Raw genomic sequence first — 16,740 nt, forward strand, 5'->3', positions numbered from 1 at the left:
TAAGGCAAAGCGACTGAACAAATTAACTGCTGTCGGCTCATCCCCAAACAACTATTCACGTGGAACACATCAACTATTGTTTAGAAACCATATATATACAATTAAAAGGAAGAAGGCCTGCGGTGTTGAGTTATTCATTCGAAAACGCCAACTGAACAGTTACAGACTTGTGGACAGGGAAGCAAAACACTCATATGCATCTTGTTTACAAAACTGAATACCCATCCTCTCCTTGAACGCGTTTTCCTGAACTTTCCTGGATATTTATTGACTGTTGCCCAAATGCAAGCGAATGCGACTCCACAAATAGATCTCACTTTCCAAGATACGCGAAGCAGTTTTACGAGAAAACATACTACTCACATGCCCCATTAGTAGTATCCACCGTTGCCAAGTAGGAGTGGACGAAGCACCCAACTGAAGACAACTTTCAACGCCTCCCGATGGAGTTGACTAGACGTTTTTAATTCGACTGACAATAAACGCATTCAACAAAACAAAAAGAAATTTTTCTTGAACATCCGTTGGCTGCTATCAGATGATACTCATTCCACCAGGAAGTTTTGAACCGAACTAATTGCTATCGGGTTTTTAATTAGGGCAACATCCTGGTGTTAGAGCAAAATCCCACGCGGTTACCGATCAAACTCATTAGGGAAACATGGATGAAGACAACATCAGGACAAGGTATCATAAATGCTCTGTTTTTAGCAGTGAGTGGTTTCGAACTGCCCAGAACTGGAGGGTTTGTGAATTGGAAAATATCCCAGAAACCCAAACGTCTTGTCTCAGATTTCCTCAGCAGCCAGAAATCATAAGCAAAGTACGCTTCTAGCTGCGTATAACCTCTACAGTTGAAGTCTAAAGCATTCCGAAAAAAAGAAAAGCGGAGATAAAAACGTAACATCACTGTAGATCTTATCTCGGCTGTCCTACAAAAAAAAGGGTCAAAATTGACTTGTGGCATATAAATTAACATCGCTTTTTCTCCGGCCGAGCTTAGCAGAGTGGCCTTGCTTCCACCAGAAGCTTTTTATTCAAAATTTCGTGCTGTCAAGCATGCCACCCAATTCGCTTCTGCTTGAATAGGCATCTTTTGAACTTCGCTTTGTAAAGTACTCCTCGTCCAAACAGTTGTACTGATCTTGCTTACAACAGACTGAATGAAATCATGTGGTGTTGAAATTATAAACTTTCTGGTTTATTCGAATCGACCAGTCAATGACCATTGTATCAACAGGGAACACCCGGCAAATTTCGCTGTTACCCATCAGTCTGGCTTATTCAGACCGGCTCAGCCTAAAAGGCTTCTTTCCTTTAAGAAACTCATCAGGTGCGACCATTGTATCAACATGGAACACCCGGCAAATTTCTCTCTTACCCATCGGTCTGGCTTGTTCAGACCGGCTCAGATTAAAAAGCTTCTTTCCTTTAAGAAACTCATCAGGTGGAGGTGATACGCGGTGTGGTTTCACACAGATCTGTGCGCCTACCGGCAAGTTTGGACACCTCTCCGCAGATCTGAAGAACTTCGTTGAAGGTAAATTCTCCGTGACTCTGTCATTTTCGAGGTTCACTCACATCATCAATAAATTATTACGCCATAACTTGAGTGGATTTGATTTATAAGATTCGTACTACCGATGGGGCCTCCAGGAACACGCGCATGAATTCCAAAGTTCATCAAATTCCGAATTCAACAGCTCTGTTGCTTTCAAAGGTTAGCGAATGAGATAGAATCTTTTGTGAAAAACAGAACGTCCATATTGAGGAACCATTCATCACCTCCATCCCTGACGATTTTTTCGTTGCAGAACGCCTCTTCCTGGTTGGACTTGGTCCCTCCGTACAAACAGGAGGCCCCGAAAACCCCACCTCACATAATTCTTCACTATGTGGCCTTCAAGACTACTTGGGACTGGATTATCCTTGTGCTGACCGGCTACACCGCTGTCATGGTCCCATTCAACGCCGCGTTCAAGAGCAAAACCATGGATGATGTCAGCTTCCTGGTGGTCGACAGTATTGTGGATGTGATCTTTTTTATTGACATTGTTTTGAATTTTCACACGACATTTGTCGGTCCGAACGGCGAAGTTATCTCGGACGCCACGATTATTCGAATAAACTATTTGAAGGGTTGGTTTCTTGTGGATCTGCTCTCATGTCTGCCTTATGATGTATTCAACGCCTTCCAACCTGAAGCGACTCAGGTAAGTGTGTGTCTGTGTGTGTGTGTAAGAGAGTTTACCGTACGTCGTACATACCGTTATGTGAATATGATTCATCGCTGTTAGTTGACACTCATCTGATTAGTGCTCGTTTCGAATTCAAAAGTCCGCCCATTGGCTACACGTTTAAATCATAGTCCTCGTTAATATCCAGTCGTTCACTTGAATTAGTGTTACGAATGTCACATGATGTTCGGAATAACATGTTGCAGCTGAATTTTGAAGAAATTCGTCCCAGTATAGCAGGACGCCAGCCAATTGGATGAAAGATCCCTTACTCATGTATTCTAGGTCTTACAGTTGACATTTATAGACAATCTGGACAACGGATTGCAAAGCAACGCATCATCGCCCGTCATCTCCGTACATTTCCTTGATGGCCGGTACTATTTTGTACCCATCTTCAACTTCTGTAGACCGACTGATTCAGTTCCTGATCTCATCAAAATTTCCGTGTCCTGGCTATTTTTTTTAATGTTTCCATTGTTTTACATTCATGGGTGCTGACGATTCTTCCAAGGGTATTCTGTGACTCATTTCTGGTTTCCAAGCGCTGGTTTGCCTGTCCTCTGTCTGGAAAGAGTCGTCTGATAGCCACTTATTTCCACTTTCTATCGAGACTCCGCTGAGTTCTCGTAGTGCTCAAAATATATTGAGTTGCCAATATTGGGAACACGGTACAAACGTTTCCCGAAGATTACCACTGTCCTGTCTGAATTGGTTTTGATCATAGGGCTTGGACATACGTCACAAGGTGACATAATGTGCATGTTGACAAATTTGGCTCCTAGGTTGCGAAGTGATACGGTGAACATTTCTACAAGTACACTCGTTTGCATAACAATTGGCTTTCATGGAAGACTCGACTGAAGAGTTTCCTGTAACTTTGTGAGTAGTTTTCATTATTAAAAATGGGGATCTCCTTCTTCGGTACGGTGATCTGACACTGTTTCTCAGTTATGTCGTTCAGCGAAAAACTGCGGCAAGGGCATCCTCCGCGTGCTCGTCCCCAGAAGAACAAAACCCATTTTGCAATGATTTCTTGCATGCTTTGCCATATTCTATTCAACGGACCGCTAATATCACCCTATGAAGGAAAGGCAAAGGAAGCCACCCATGTGGCGAAACGTGCAGAGATCAGGTGCTCGATCTAATGTGAATTAAGGGTGCGGGGTGGTAAGTCTGAAGACTGTTCACATCATCCTCACCAGGGTAGAGCCGCCGACGACCTCTGTTCGAACAGTCGGATTAACATACAAACTGCACCAAGCACAAGATTGAGGCGGTTGTCCGACAACCGACCATCTAAATTCAGGTTCGTTTAAATAACTGGTGTCACGCGAAGATTTTTTAATGGATGACCTTGCAGTTTCATCAGACTGTATTAGGCGCAAGACCGCATAATTTTACTGCTAATAAATCATCCCAGGGAGATAAAAGGTCATGAAAACCTGCTACGTTTCGGGGGGTTTCGGATCTATTTTGGTCTGAGAGAAAAACCTCAAATTTTCAATCTCAATTCGTGTTTAAATCCAACTTTTCGACACACAACTGTGGGTTGCCATAAACGTCTGTTTCGTTTTTTGAGACATTAACTTTTATTGCTACAAGCACAAAATAGCGCTTTTTCCCTTCGCAAGAAAAGGTTGAAAAAAGACATTCATAAGTGATTGTCCCTTATAAGTTTTTCAAATTTCTCGCGAAAGTCATTTTTAGGATAGCATTTTATACGGTAAATGATTTTACTATTTTATCACCTGGGAAATTGTCCTCAGTTCATCGTTCAGACTTTCGTGTTTGGAAAGAAACATTCTGCGGTGGGTTTTATCCCTGCCTGTGGGATTTCACATGGATTTATCTGAATGAAAGTCAACGAATAGTGACCACACAAGGTAATTTTTAGAAGCCAGTTTACGATCTGGGAACATCCAACAGAAGAAAGTTAGTACGTGGTCAAAATCATCATCCTCGACAGCAACGCCATCAGCCAAAAACATGGGTGTTTCACTGCCATCGAACCATGTTGATCTATTTGAATAGATCCTAACACTGGAAGGAAGAATGATGACACGTGGAGAGTGGCCCGCGCTGGCCTACATCCGAGATGCCTACACCTGCAACACGTGGTCAGACCTGAAGAGAAACTGGCAACATGGATGCAACTGACATCGCTTAGTCACCACATCGTTTGGTGTCTCCATCCAACCAAGGAAAGGCCATGTGTACCCCATCCTACAAGGTTAAGAGGGGCCAAACGTTCTCCACTCTCTTTTTTACTTGTCGGATTCTATCTGAATCGGGTATGGAAGGGAGCGCCAGTTTCAGCAGGTCGTACGTGTTTGTGCAATGGCCCGTAAAAGTTAGGCCGATCCGTTTCTGATACATACCCTTCGGCACGGGTCAGTTCTACTCAAGTTTACTTTCAAGGCTTACTGGACTTCTTTTCTAGCTTGAATCTCCCTTCACGGTCGAACCTTCCTGATTAAGTCCCTTATCTGTTCACTCTCAGTACGGTTTTGTTATTTTCCTTTTTGTCAAATACGGCGCAAACGTCTGCATTCATTCATGCTAGAAAGACGTTGCTATCACTAAATTCTGGTAGATCTTCTAATTCCCGAATTCCCTGATTGAACTCCATCGACTGGAAGATTTTCTTTCGCCATTCGAAGGTGACTCAAGCAGTCACACCCAGTTCTTCTTTCATCTGGTTCGAGTAACTGACATTTTGTTTTATTTATCGATTAGTGGACGTAAAACAGTCCTGTAGCTGACGATGCAAAGGCCATAGGACCGTCTTGATCGCTTCAAGCATTAAATTTGCCGAATGCTTTTAGTGGCATGGTGGTGGTCTGTCGGCCAGAGAGCAACAGAGTTGTGTTCTCAACCGACCTTTACCAAGAAGACACTTTATCGATTAGTGGACACAAAACAGTCCTGTAGCTGATGATGAAAAGGCCATAGGACCGTCTTGATCGTTTCAAGGATTAAATTTGCCGAATGCTTTTAGAGGCATGAAGATACGGATATCTGTGGTGATGGTCTGTCGGCCAGAGAGCAACGGAGTTGCGTTCTCAACCGACCTTTACCAAGAAGACACGGTTACTATAATTCAACACGACAATGTTAAAGGTCCGCACAGTCGATTTTCACTTTCAACGTCAGATGGAATGCGTAATTTTTGTTCCTCTCAAGGGTACGGATCTAGTTACGTAGATAAGACGGATGCAGCTCCATACGGCAATAAATGGCGAACAACAGTCGAACGAGTATGCTCACTTTCCACTTTGCAATCACGGGTGGGCTAACTTTTTTTCACTCATTTTTTTGCTGAACTTGGTTCCCCAAGTGGCAGTTTATGCTTCGCTGAACAGCTACGGACCAAACACGACTCGTTGGTACAAAATACTACTCGAGGCGGGCTCAGTAAACAGGTGGACCGCTCACACGGATAATCAAAGTGACTAGCTTTAACTTTTCGAACCAGAGGCCGCCAGTGTTATTTCTGGGACTCGTAAAATTTCGTTCATTCATTCGACAGCCAGTTGAGCTCATTGGGGAGTACTTTAATCTCAATGGAGCCGGACAAATCCGGTAGCCAGTTTCCATCCACTTCGAGGTAGATAACACGAATTCAGCAGACCATTTTGGCCATCCCTGTCTTGGACTGTTTTCAAGTCCTCTTTTTCTTTTCGAAAAAACGCTAGCTTAGTGACCTTCAGTGTCAGTGCGCTTCAATGCTTAACCAAACGCTTGTTGGACATTAAGTGAGGAAACTTTAAAGCAAAGATGGAAACATGTATAATGCACTACTCATAAGGCCGCTGAAAATTCGTCGACAGCCACGACCGGATTCGCCCTTCTTGGAGCTCATCAGGTAGGCGCATTCCTCGAGTCTACGTCAAACTTTGGTCCTATCTGAACCCTGTGAGCAGTTTCCTTTATGAAAATATACTGCGGTATCTCAAATATCGTGCCAACTGAATCATGAGGCGGCCTGTGTGCAGCATATTCAGTTGTAGAATACACTAAACGACAGGCCATTTGTCTCTCGTGAAAACCAAATGGATTTGCAAATGATTGTTTTTCTCGAAAACAGTGCAATTTGGGTTCAAATAGAACATAGGGTTGACGGAAACTCGGGGAATGCGCCTACCTGATGAGCCCCAAGAAGGGCGAAATCGGTCGTGAGCTGTCGAAGAGTTTTCAGCAACCTTATGAGTAGTTCGCCACATGTATCGCGACATCCCGATTATCGTACCAACTAAAACATGAGGCGACCTGTGTGCAGCACATTCAGTTGCTTGGAAGCATCATAAACAAAATATTTAGCTGGGTTTTATGTGAGTCTTTTGTAAAATCAAATTTGCTTGCAACTGAGTGTATCTCGCCAAAGATAGAAACGTTCAAATAACAGCTGATGTGCTGGAGTCAAGAAATTCTAACAAAATATCTTCCTGATTTACGAGCATTCATTTATTTTCTTTCACTTCCCAATGCATTATTCGTTTTAATTTTTTTTCGCTACAACACCTCAATGACAGAGCACCATCAGTTCTCTATTCGGCGCACTCAAAGTAGTCCGGCTTCTACGAATTGGACGAGTGACAAGAAAACTCGACCAGTATCTTGAATACATGGCCGCCAGTCTATTGTTGATGATCGCCGGATTCGTACTGCTTGCTCACTGGCTAGCCTGTGTATGGTACAGCGTTGGTAGTACGGATTTGAAGAACGGTATTCAATACGGATGGATACCACGACTGCTGAATGATATTGGCCAAAGCAAGTCACAACCAGCCAACTGGACAACTGGGGTAAGTGGGAACAAACGCATCATTCACCAGATTGTTCCAAGGTTTTGGTGTTCTTGACGATTTGCACGATGAGGGAATGGTATTGGACAGGCCGGAAGTTCAGTCAACACACGGATAGTCTGCTACAGCAAACTGGACAGCATCACCTCAGGGCAGTTGTTGTCTGGGGGAACTCGGGCAGACGACATGGTGTTAGATCGTCTGGTAAAACGTTACCTTTAGTTTCTACCCACATTTGTTGGACAAAACATGCCATTTAGGAATTATCCAAGTGACTCGATTATAAATTCAAAAAAACATAGGCATCCAAGATAGAGAGAGAGGTTTACTGTGCCTTTCCTGTACAGTACCACACAGGTTTACTCTTGTATGTTCTGACTCTCTTTATTCGAACACAATTTCAGCCAACTACACTCAGATTATATGGCTAGCAGACATCCGAATATGACAAGTAACTTTCACCCGTTTGAGCAGAAACTCTCGTGCAAGCAAAGAAGAACAAATGAATTTAATTTTCCAAAGAATGACGTAAATAAATTCAAGATTAAATATTCGCTTGAAAGGTTACTTCAAAGAAATCTGGTCAGTGATTGGCCACATCAGAAGGCCGAATGGACCAACAAGTGCAATTAGTTATTTGAGAAGCCTGGATTAATCGAAAGCTACTCAATCCGTCCTAAGGCTTAGACCAGAGATAAGTAAAAATTTTCCCTTCGAAAGTTTTTCACAAGAACATAACCGTCTCTTGACTATATTTATGCAGTTCAATNCTCTTCCGGTCTTCGGTCCAATCAGCGCGTTTAGATGAGTTGGGGAAATACCCTAGCCGTAAATTATGGGGGACCCAAGTGCTCCTCGAGCGCTTGCAAGAAAAGTACATGCGCAAAGTATGTGAACGTAAAAGTACAAGTCTATCATGGCAACCTCGGCCTGTAGTTGAAACAGCACTGCATGGATGCTGAGGTAGTCGATCGATCGGCAGTGCGGATTGAGTCGCTGTGTAAATCTCCCAGACGAGAAGCAGTTTAGACGCATGCTGCTGGTGAGGCTAACAAAATTCGTAACAAATTCCCGACAAATATGACGGAATTCTAATAAACGAAGACACCAAGTCATCGCAAGTTGTTGATTTTCCTCTCTGGGAATAAGAAACACTCTGGGTCAAAAATGCTGGTTTGATGCTGAAGTACTCATCTTTCACTTACTGTGAGAGCCTTGCAAATGGGGTAAGATCGATCTGAAATTCAAACTCTAAACGCTGCACAAGGTCGTGAGAATATGTGGGCAAACCAATCTAAACATCTAAAAGTTTATTCAACGTTTGTCGGCCGGCAAAACCAGTAGACGCCTAGCAGGATAAAACTCCCAGTGAGTTGTCTGCTCCTACATAAGACAATGAAACAGCTCAATACAGACTCAGATGAGAATTCGATTGATTAGAACTTGTCTAAGAATCACAACTGACTTTCCGTTTGTCTACATGTTTAGGCTACCTGGCAGCCCTGTTACTTCAATGTGTCTGAATAATTTTGTTCAAATACCGAGTTGTTCGAACAAGAAGTTATTTGGTTACGCATTTTCAGCTAACACATCTACTTCTTTGCAAAGTACAAACCTAATTCTCTGCAAAATTTCTCCCCACCGCTCCACTTCTCGACAGAATATTCCGATTCCCCGCACCATGACCTATGTGACCTCATTGTACTTTACACTGTCCTTGATCACGAGTATCGGATTTGGCAATGTGTCAGCCACAACATTTGGGGAAAAGTTGGTATCCGTTGTCTTCATGCTCATAGGCGGTAAGTCGTTTTTCACGTACGTTAGGGTTTCGCGGTCTTGCACTTCTGCTCAGGTATGACAATAAAACACGTGAAAATCGATACACAGATTAGACGTCTATGCAAACTGATACTGAGGCCGCACACTCTGTTTTCGTTCCAAGCATGGTTATTTTTCAGGATTCTCGTGTCATTAGGCGATAAGTGCTTCGTTTGCAGTAGAACCAATACTAAAAGTCACTTTGTGGTTACCTCTGCTCATTATGTCTCGCCCTTTTTGACAGCTTTTGGTTACGCAACCATTTTTGGTAATGTGACCACGATATTTCAAGGCATGTATGCAACCCGATCGCGATATCACGATATGATGGGTTCGGTAAAGGATTTCATCAAAACACACAGTGTGCCGAAAGATTTGGCCGAGAGAGTGATCGATTATGTGACCTCGACATGGGCAATCACCAAAGGGATTGATACAGCGAAGGTAAGTTCTCCCGCTCGGTCGTATTCGTTCACGTTCAAACTGTTGAAGATGGGTATATTCTGATCTACAGCCTGTGCAGAAATAGTTGGTTGGCTACATTCGCTATTCAATGTCTTGGCATATTGGATGCCAGGACACATTGGCGAAGCATGTGTTCTGACCCCGTTTACCTTTGTTATTCCGTGTCTCTTATTCTACAGGTGCTAAACTACTGTCCGAAAGATATGAAAGCCGATCTTTGTATACACCTGAACCGAATGGTCTTCAACGAACATCCTGCATTCCGACTGGCAAGCGATGGTTGTCTGCGAGCCCTGGCTGTGAAGTTTAGTACAATACACACGGCCCCAGGAGATCTGATCTTTCATCAGGGTGAAAGTATTGATCAGCTGTGCTTTGTGGTGTCGGGTTCTCTGGAAGTCGTGCAAGATGATGAGATTGTGGCATTCTTGGGTAAGTTGCATAGGTTTTTTCTTGACGTTACGGTGACGTTCTGAATATTACACCAAATCCACCTCCCGGTAGGATACTGCTGGGGAACAAACTACCAGTCTACCAAATTTACTACCAGAATTGTGTGAAATTAGAAACCCAATCAAGACAGGATCGCCGCTGAATTCGGCATAAAATGTGACACATCTACCAGACGAGAGAGCAAATTTTTTTGTTTCCAAAGATCAACTAACCTCGAACAGGGTCAGATAATACCCACGACTCTCAGCAGAGGGATTTGCTTCGAGCGATCGTGCCATCGTTCAAAGAATCCTAGTTTTCCCGTCTTGATGTCGATTCTTTTCAAATATCAAGGCAGTGAAGCACTGACAGCATTTTTAACCCAATAGTCAATAGTAACATAACAGTAAGGTTTCTCAGTCACAGCCGAGTAGAAATTAGATGCTTATAGACATCAGAATGGCACATTAAGGATCGTTTTCGCCACCTTGGATGGATAACACCGCATCGGCAACGAAGGGTGCTATCTTAGTAATCTAGAAGTTAACCCTCACTGTTTTTAAGGTTCAAATAATACCCTGCTAAGCGAAGTAATTTCAAGCCGAACCGAACGTTACTTTGTGGCACCTCAGTCAGACAAACAGTAAGCAAAGACATTAAGACAAAATGAAACATTCGAATCGCTTTCCTCCATCAACACACACTTTGCCTTCAACTGAGTGTCTTTGAAAACCCAAGCCTGATTTTTTGGGTAAAAGTAAAGCCACAAGAAGGACTGTGTAAGACTTCATTGAACGCCGTCTTGGAGTTTATGTCCGAAAGTTCTTTCAGTTCTTGCATTACAACTTCTGCAATGAATCCAGAAATCGGGGATCCCATCGGTGTTCCTCGTCATCGTTCGTAATAGTCGCTGTTGAACTCAAAATATGTGGTCAGGCACAGGCTGAGCAGTTCGCAGAGGTCTTCTTTTTCCAGCGACCCATTTGGTTTGCCGTATCTGTCAGGTAGTTCGGCGACAGTTATGTTGGCGGTGTCCAAGTCTACCGATGTACAAAAGATGGCGTGGTAAACAAATAGATCCCAAGTTGTAAATTGCCCCCGGTCACTGGCGTGAGCAAAAAGACTCCAAGTTGACAAATGCAACATACGATATTTCATCGCATTATTTTCATCAATGTAACGAGGAAATGGGGCTCATCGAATGAGCATTAAAACCATAGATACAATGTTGGTCCATTTGAAGTCTTCACTAGATCTTGCTGAATCTTTGGGAGGGTTCGTTTGCAACCATCTGTCCTACTGGAGGCCATAGTAAACTCGGTAGATTTGCCTCAAAAAAACGGAGTCCAGCAATTTGCAGTGTCCTTCGACATCTTCGAATTCAGGCGCAAGGCACACAAGGACCTTTTATTAACAGAAAGTGCCACATTTCTCAGAAGCATGAATAGACAGACACGAAATTTTTTTCTCCAACAAGTGAATTTGAACTCTGCCTTAAATCTGCCCGACTTGGTTTGGGGGAATTGGCGAAGATCTACGTCATCCGGCAAGCAAAAAACAACCAGCTTTCGGCTAGATTTTTTGGCGAATTATCCATCGTTTCCCTTGGTGTTAATAATGAAGTTACGGCGAATCTGACGCAACTTTGTCTTTGAATGACTAGTTCTCAGTCTCTAAGCGACCCTAAACAATTTAGCTCAGTGTGGGCCTCTCATGAGATCGGCAAGCCTTTGAGGGAAAAGCCTTGATCTTGTTATTGGACTACTGCACAGCTTAGGTAGACATCAAAGAGCATTGAAACAGAATAATTTGGAGGCTATGTCACTAACTTGCAAGAAATGACGGCCTAAATGTCTCAGTGGTAATCTAGCGTCATTACAACAGTTCGTTTCATTGACAGCCCATGTCATCTGGCGTGCCGTTTGGTTGAGCCGTATCTGTAAATGCACTGTTGATGATGGACATAATACAGTTCAGAAGGTATATGCACTAATAAAAATCTTTACTATGGTTGGCGGTGGCGGGTTGCAACATGTATAAAGATAAATGTAATGCGAACTGGGAGCAAGCCAAAAGAAGAACTTAACGTCTTTGAGAGTTCCTTGGTGAAAGTCCGGACGGTGGGAACGTGTTTTCCCCGCGGGTGAGCTGCTACACGCGTTCCATAATTGTTTGTGGACTTGCTCCCTGCGGGCGCGCGAGTCTGTGTGTGTTGAGCCTAGTTGCATGCTCATTTATTGTGTGTATTGTGAAGAGATGGGTGACCCTTCGTGTTTGATACTTGCACGAACATGAATACAACTTGACCTGATGTATTGAATGAAGTTCATAATCCTGGCGCGTGAGGCACGTGGTAGCCGCGTAAACGAAAATGGCTGAGAAGTTGTAGTGTACACGTTGTTGGCTAAGGTTACAAGTGGGACAGGAATTGCCACGTGGTTTGAGTGTTTGTGACGCATGATCTAATGAGTGACCTCTACAAATACTCTCCCCTTAGCGAAGGAGAGAAGTTGCTGATGAAATTTTAGGTGATGCTCGTGGTTGTCGGGTAAACAAGAAAATAGACAGTCTACGTGGATGTACTAATAAAATTAATTCCAGCGGTAAGTAGACAGGAGGGTAGTCGTTACATTTCTGAGTTGTAACGGGAGCTGTTTCAACTCCGAAGTTTGAGTTATCCTAATGTAGGAAGGAGACTTGCTTTACATATATTCTTTTTCAAATTGGTTCCTGCCTACAGGTACCCTAACAAATAAATTTAGGCCGAATTTTCCAGGTGATTCGTATTTAACGCAGTGAAACTTCGGTGTTTAACACTGATGTCGTGCTGCCGATGATGATGACAACGGCGTCTGAAAGTTGTTCGAGTAGAAATTCACACCCACAATTATCGGGCCGCACAAAAATCGACCCTTATCACGTTTTCCCCACAGAAATGTTCTGAGGAAAAAAGATATTTCGGCAGAAAAGGCCACATAATTGCAAGTCGTTCGGAACAGAAAGAATCACAAAATATGGCCAGGAATCCCTCGGTGAATCAGAAAAGAAATTCTGTCCAGCAGGGAAAATCTCGATAACCCGCCAATCAAATATTCCTTCCTTGGGGTTCGTGTTTCACGCTTGCTAAAGCTGCCCAGTGGCATGACAGTAACTGTGTACCGGTCCTTAGTCTGGCAAATACTATGTCAACTGAGCATCCGGTTTTAGATGTCTCTTTTACAATCGAAAGTGTAGAAAATAGCTGATTCTTGATTCGTACCCAACAAACTTGCTTCCGAATATGTCAGTAAAACCTGAGACTTTAGAAGCTGAATAACTGCTGACAGTACGACACACATATGCCACAAATCTGCAGATTGACCACTTCGGTCCAGTACTACAATCTCCACCGGATGAAGCGCTTTATTTAAGCGACTAGCGCCAGCGCCCATGAACCTCACACAAGTTGAATCATTCATGGCAACACCAGGTAAGAACACTGGTGATTCACTGCCACGCAACCCTTTTGCGTCACTTGAATAAAGCCTCATTATAAAAAAATTAGGGCTTGCTACCACAAATATCCGAGGTGCCTACAAACATTCGACACTAAGTCAGATAGCGTGCATATAAATTGACCGAATGAAAGCCGGATAAATCGGTTAGCCACCGTATCGTTCAGTGTCTCCAGCTGTGGACCCAGGTGGATCCCATCCTGGAAAAAACACTGTTGACTGCACACTTACATCGTTTGGTATCTGTAGAGAGTAACAACCCGTCACCAGTGCTACGTTCAACAATATTCTTGTGTGAGAACGTTTTTTCTACACGCACAAGCCATTTATTTAAATACGAGTCTTTTGAACATCTGCCTTTGATGAATAGTGACATTTTATCGAGGTTAATGCAACAAAGCTACTTAACATGACATGAGTAGTCAGGAAGAGATAAAAGTGCCGAAATCCTCTTTGCGCAACAAGGCAGGTTTCGGAGCAAACAATTGATTTGTCTTAGCCGAAGCTATTCTCTTATTTTCTTCCGCCGACTTAAGTGCACTTCAGCGGCAACTGAAATAAGCCTGGAGATATTTCACATGCACGTCTGTGCTAGTGAGGGATATCTATAATGTGTCATTTGTAAGGAGGTACACAGGCTGATTTTCTGGCATCTGAACATCGTATTGCGTACATTGTGCTCCGAAGTGTGACCCTACATTATCTCACCATCAGAGCTGCGGTGTTTGTTCATCTTGCTGTTCGCTATTCCTCAGTCTTATAACCCGAAGTCATAGAGTAAAACCCGCATGAATAGTTTTCATTGTGGGTTCACCCTTCTTTTACGGACAACTCTGGCTTTGGAGCAACAGTGAACAAGTTTTTTTATTTATCTAACTAACCCCAGCTGCAAAATACGCCATTCAGTTAGTTGGATTCTCACGTTCTCTTCCCTCTCAATGTCTTATGGTCAGGGAACACATCCTTTCGGGAGGGGAACAGAAGTAGATTGTTGTTTCTGAGAACAAATATATGACAAAATGGAGTTCCGAATTCCTCACTTCGTGAGTGATCAGCACAGTCATTCCCTGACCAATATATTTATGTGTTTCCACTAGAGTTCGTCGCCACATACTGATACTCAATCTGTGTGCAACGATTGCGAATGCCCTTTTCAGTATTTGTTTTTGTTCGTTCATGACGACGTGTTCATCAAGAATTCACGATGAATTCCTTGTTTACCACGAGGATGAGCTAAAGCCCAAGCAGGAGTTTGCCTAGTTTCCCGTATGAACAGTTTTCCTTCCAAGGGTAATTTCAACTCACTTGTGCACTATTAATGTCGGCAGCAGTGTGTTTTGTGAAGCGGCATTCTGACATATTTGTTTATTCTTTTCCGTAAGAAACTCTCAAACGTATGAACAGTTGTTGGCCTTGGGGTGAGTTGTTGTGCGACTAAATCGCTTGCGCTGTTTCGCGTGAAGGGTAACCATTTACCGCTCCGTGCGAACCAGAAAGTCATGCAAAGTACCCGCAACAACAAGGAAAGACCTATCGGTTGCAGCCCGATTAACCGTTCATGGGTAGTGAACCATAGCCCAATATTGAACCATTTTCTCTAACTGTTTAGCTTTTCTAAAATTGTGCCGTCTCAGACCAGTCACACAACAGTTTGAAGCACTGTGTCAACAGAGGCTGCAAAGTTTACCGTTTTCCAACCACCTGTTCTTACACGTATCTCCTAAAGTACTTGATTTTTCGACAGTTTCTAAGTGTGAAAGACTTCAGGTCACTTAGAATAGTCTGTTGTTCAAACTTGGAGAAAGTTGTACTTAAAAAGGGCGGGCGAACTTATCTACATTTTAGGAGGCCGTTAGAGTTCGAACCTCAGCTCTGTTTGACAGCAAAGCCATTGTTCTCTTCATAATTTCGTAGTTCTCTGCTTGTGCATTGAACGTAGTCATAAGATTGGTTGTTTGACCATATTTTTACTTACAAAGTAGATTTGTTTTTGTGTGTGTGCAAGACTCACCGTGTGAAGTCAGGAAAAATAGCAACTCTATTCAATTGGTAGCTTTGTACGCAGTGATCTCACAAGGGTGAGCAGGTTTATTCGATCGACAAAGTATCCCTAAACACGTACCTTGAAGTTGAAGCAAGATTAAGCTGTTATTTCTACACAACTGTCCAAAGCTGAAATATTGGATACCACTCTGTGCGGTATCATTCATTGGATTAATATTTGAAACAACCATCCACTGATCTGATTGGTCACTCAATCTACCTTGAATAACAGCACCACAGACGATAAAAGCGAAAACAGCAAACGAAATTCTCACCTTGACACGACCACTTTATTTAAGGCTGGAATCGGTTCACGTGTGCAACATTGGACAAACTCACAGGCACAAAAATAAAAGGGGGTGAGGGGTACATGGGTCAGTGTGTTACTGATTAGACTGGATGATATTACATCGAGGGAAAAGAACAGCCAGTAGGCCCGCACACCTTCAAATCTGGTGCAAATGTTTCATGGCACTAAGGATCCACTCTATGCCTCCGTGACGCTTGTAGCGTAGTCAGTCGGTTTTGGGATATGTCCGCTGTCAGGAGTCGAGGAGAGACAGAGTGGTGAAACAGGAAAACTGGACTTGAGATCTTATAGAAAAGCTGGAAGATACGGTCAACGTCTTCAATTGTGAAATGTCTTCCATCAGCAGGTGAATTACAAACGCCCAGATGGGGATCGAACCATCGTTGGCGAAATAGGTTCCGGTTCTTGTAGCGAAAATTGGTCTCAACCAACCCTCGAGACCGGTTGATTCAAATCGTTTGATGTACTTTTTTTAGAGAATCATTTGTCTTGGTGCTGGAGCTGGCCATTCAAATTCCAAACTCAATGGAACTTCGTGGGTTTTATACTGGGTTTCCAAACGACCCTATTTTGAATAAATAACCAACAAGAGAATCAACGCATTTGCCTTCCGGGACCCTGGATAACTGGGAAAGTTTTCTTTAGCATTTCTGGGGATAATTAGAAACAAAGGTATTGGAAAAAGAGCTTGTACATTGATCGTGATAACGATAAAGCCTAGGTCCTCTCGCCGACATGAAAATAGGGTATCTGCGTTACGGAAGTTTGCTACCCACCAATTCGCTTCACTTTGTGGATATCTCCGTTTGTCGACAACATCGTCTGCCGCCCTTTTCATGCTTTCTCTAGGCGTTCAGCTATTTTGGCTCTTGATTGGTTAACCCTGGATGATCTTTGTTTGGGAAATCAGCTCAAAAACAGAGCGGACTTTGTTGGATAGTGGGAACCCGAGTTTGACTTCAACGAAAGGCTCAGTGGATTGCCAGTAGAAAGGATTATGTGTAGCCCAACTTGTATACGGTCACGTTTTTCGTCTGGTATTAGAAGTGAGCTCGAATTTTGAAGAGTGGCTATACTGCTAGCGTGACGTGGCCAACCTGGTTGTTGGTCGCGACCTCACACCAACTGAG

At 43.2% G+C, this 16,740-nt stretch overlaps 1 protein-coding gene across 1 annotated transcript; it reads left to right on the forward strand.

Annotated features, from left to right (window-relative positions):
• Positions 1-1,720: 1,720 nt before the first annotated feature.
• Positions 1,721-9,761, forward strand: T265_15327 (hypothetical protein; the record flags this gene model as incomplete). Its single annotated transcript, XM_009177601.1, has 5 exons — positions 1,721-2,213; positions 6,773-7,045; positions 8,654-8,847; positions 9,007-9,310; positions 9,511-9,761. Coding segments are annotated over 5 exons (1,512 nt in total), but the record flags the coding sequence as incomplete, so codon positions are not given.
• Between the last annotated feature and the right edge of the window lie 6,979 nt (positions 9,762-16,740).

The sequence above is a fragment of the Opisthorchis viverrini genome, assembly GCF_000715545.1.
Source record: "Opisthorchis viverrini unplaced genomic scaffold opera_v5_437, whole genome shotgun sequence".
Taxonomy (NCBI): domain Eukaryota; kingdom Metazoa; phylum Platyhelminthes; class Trematoda; order Opisthorchiida; family Opisthorchiidae; genus Opisthorchis; species Opisthorchis viverrini.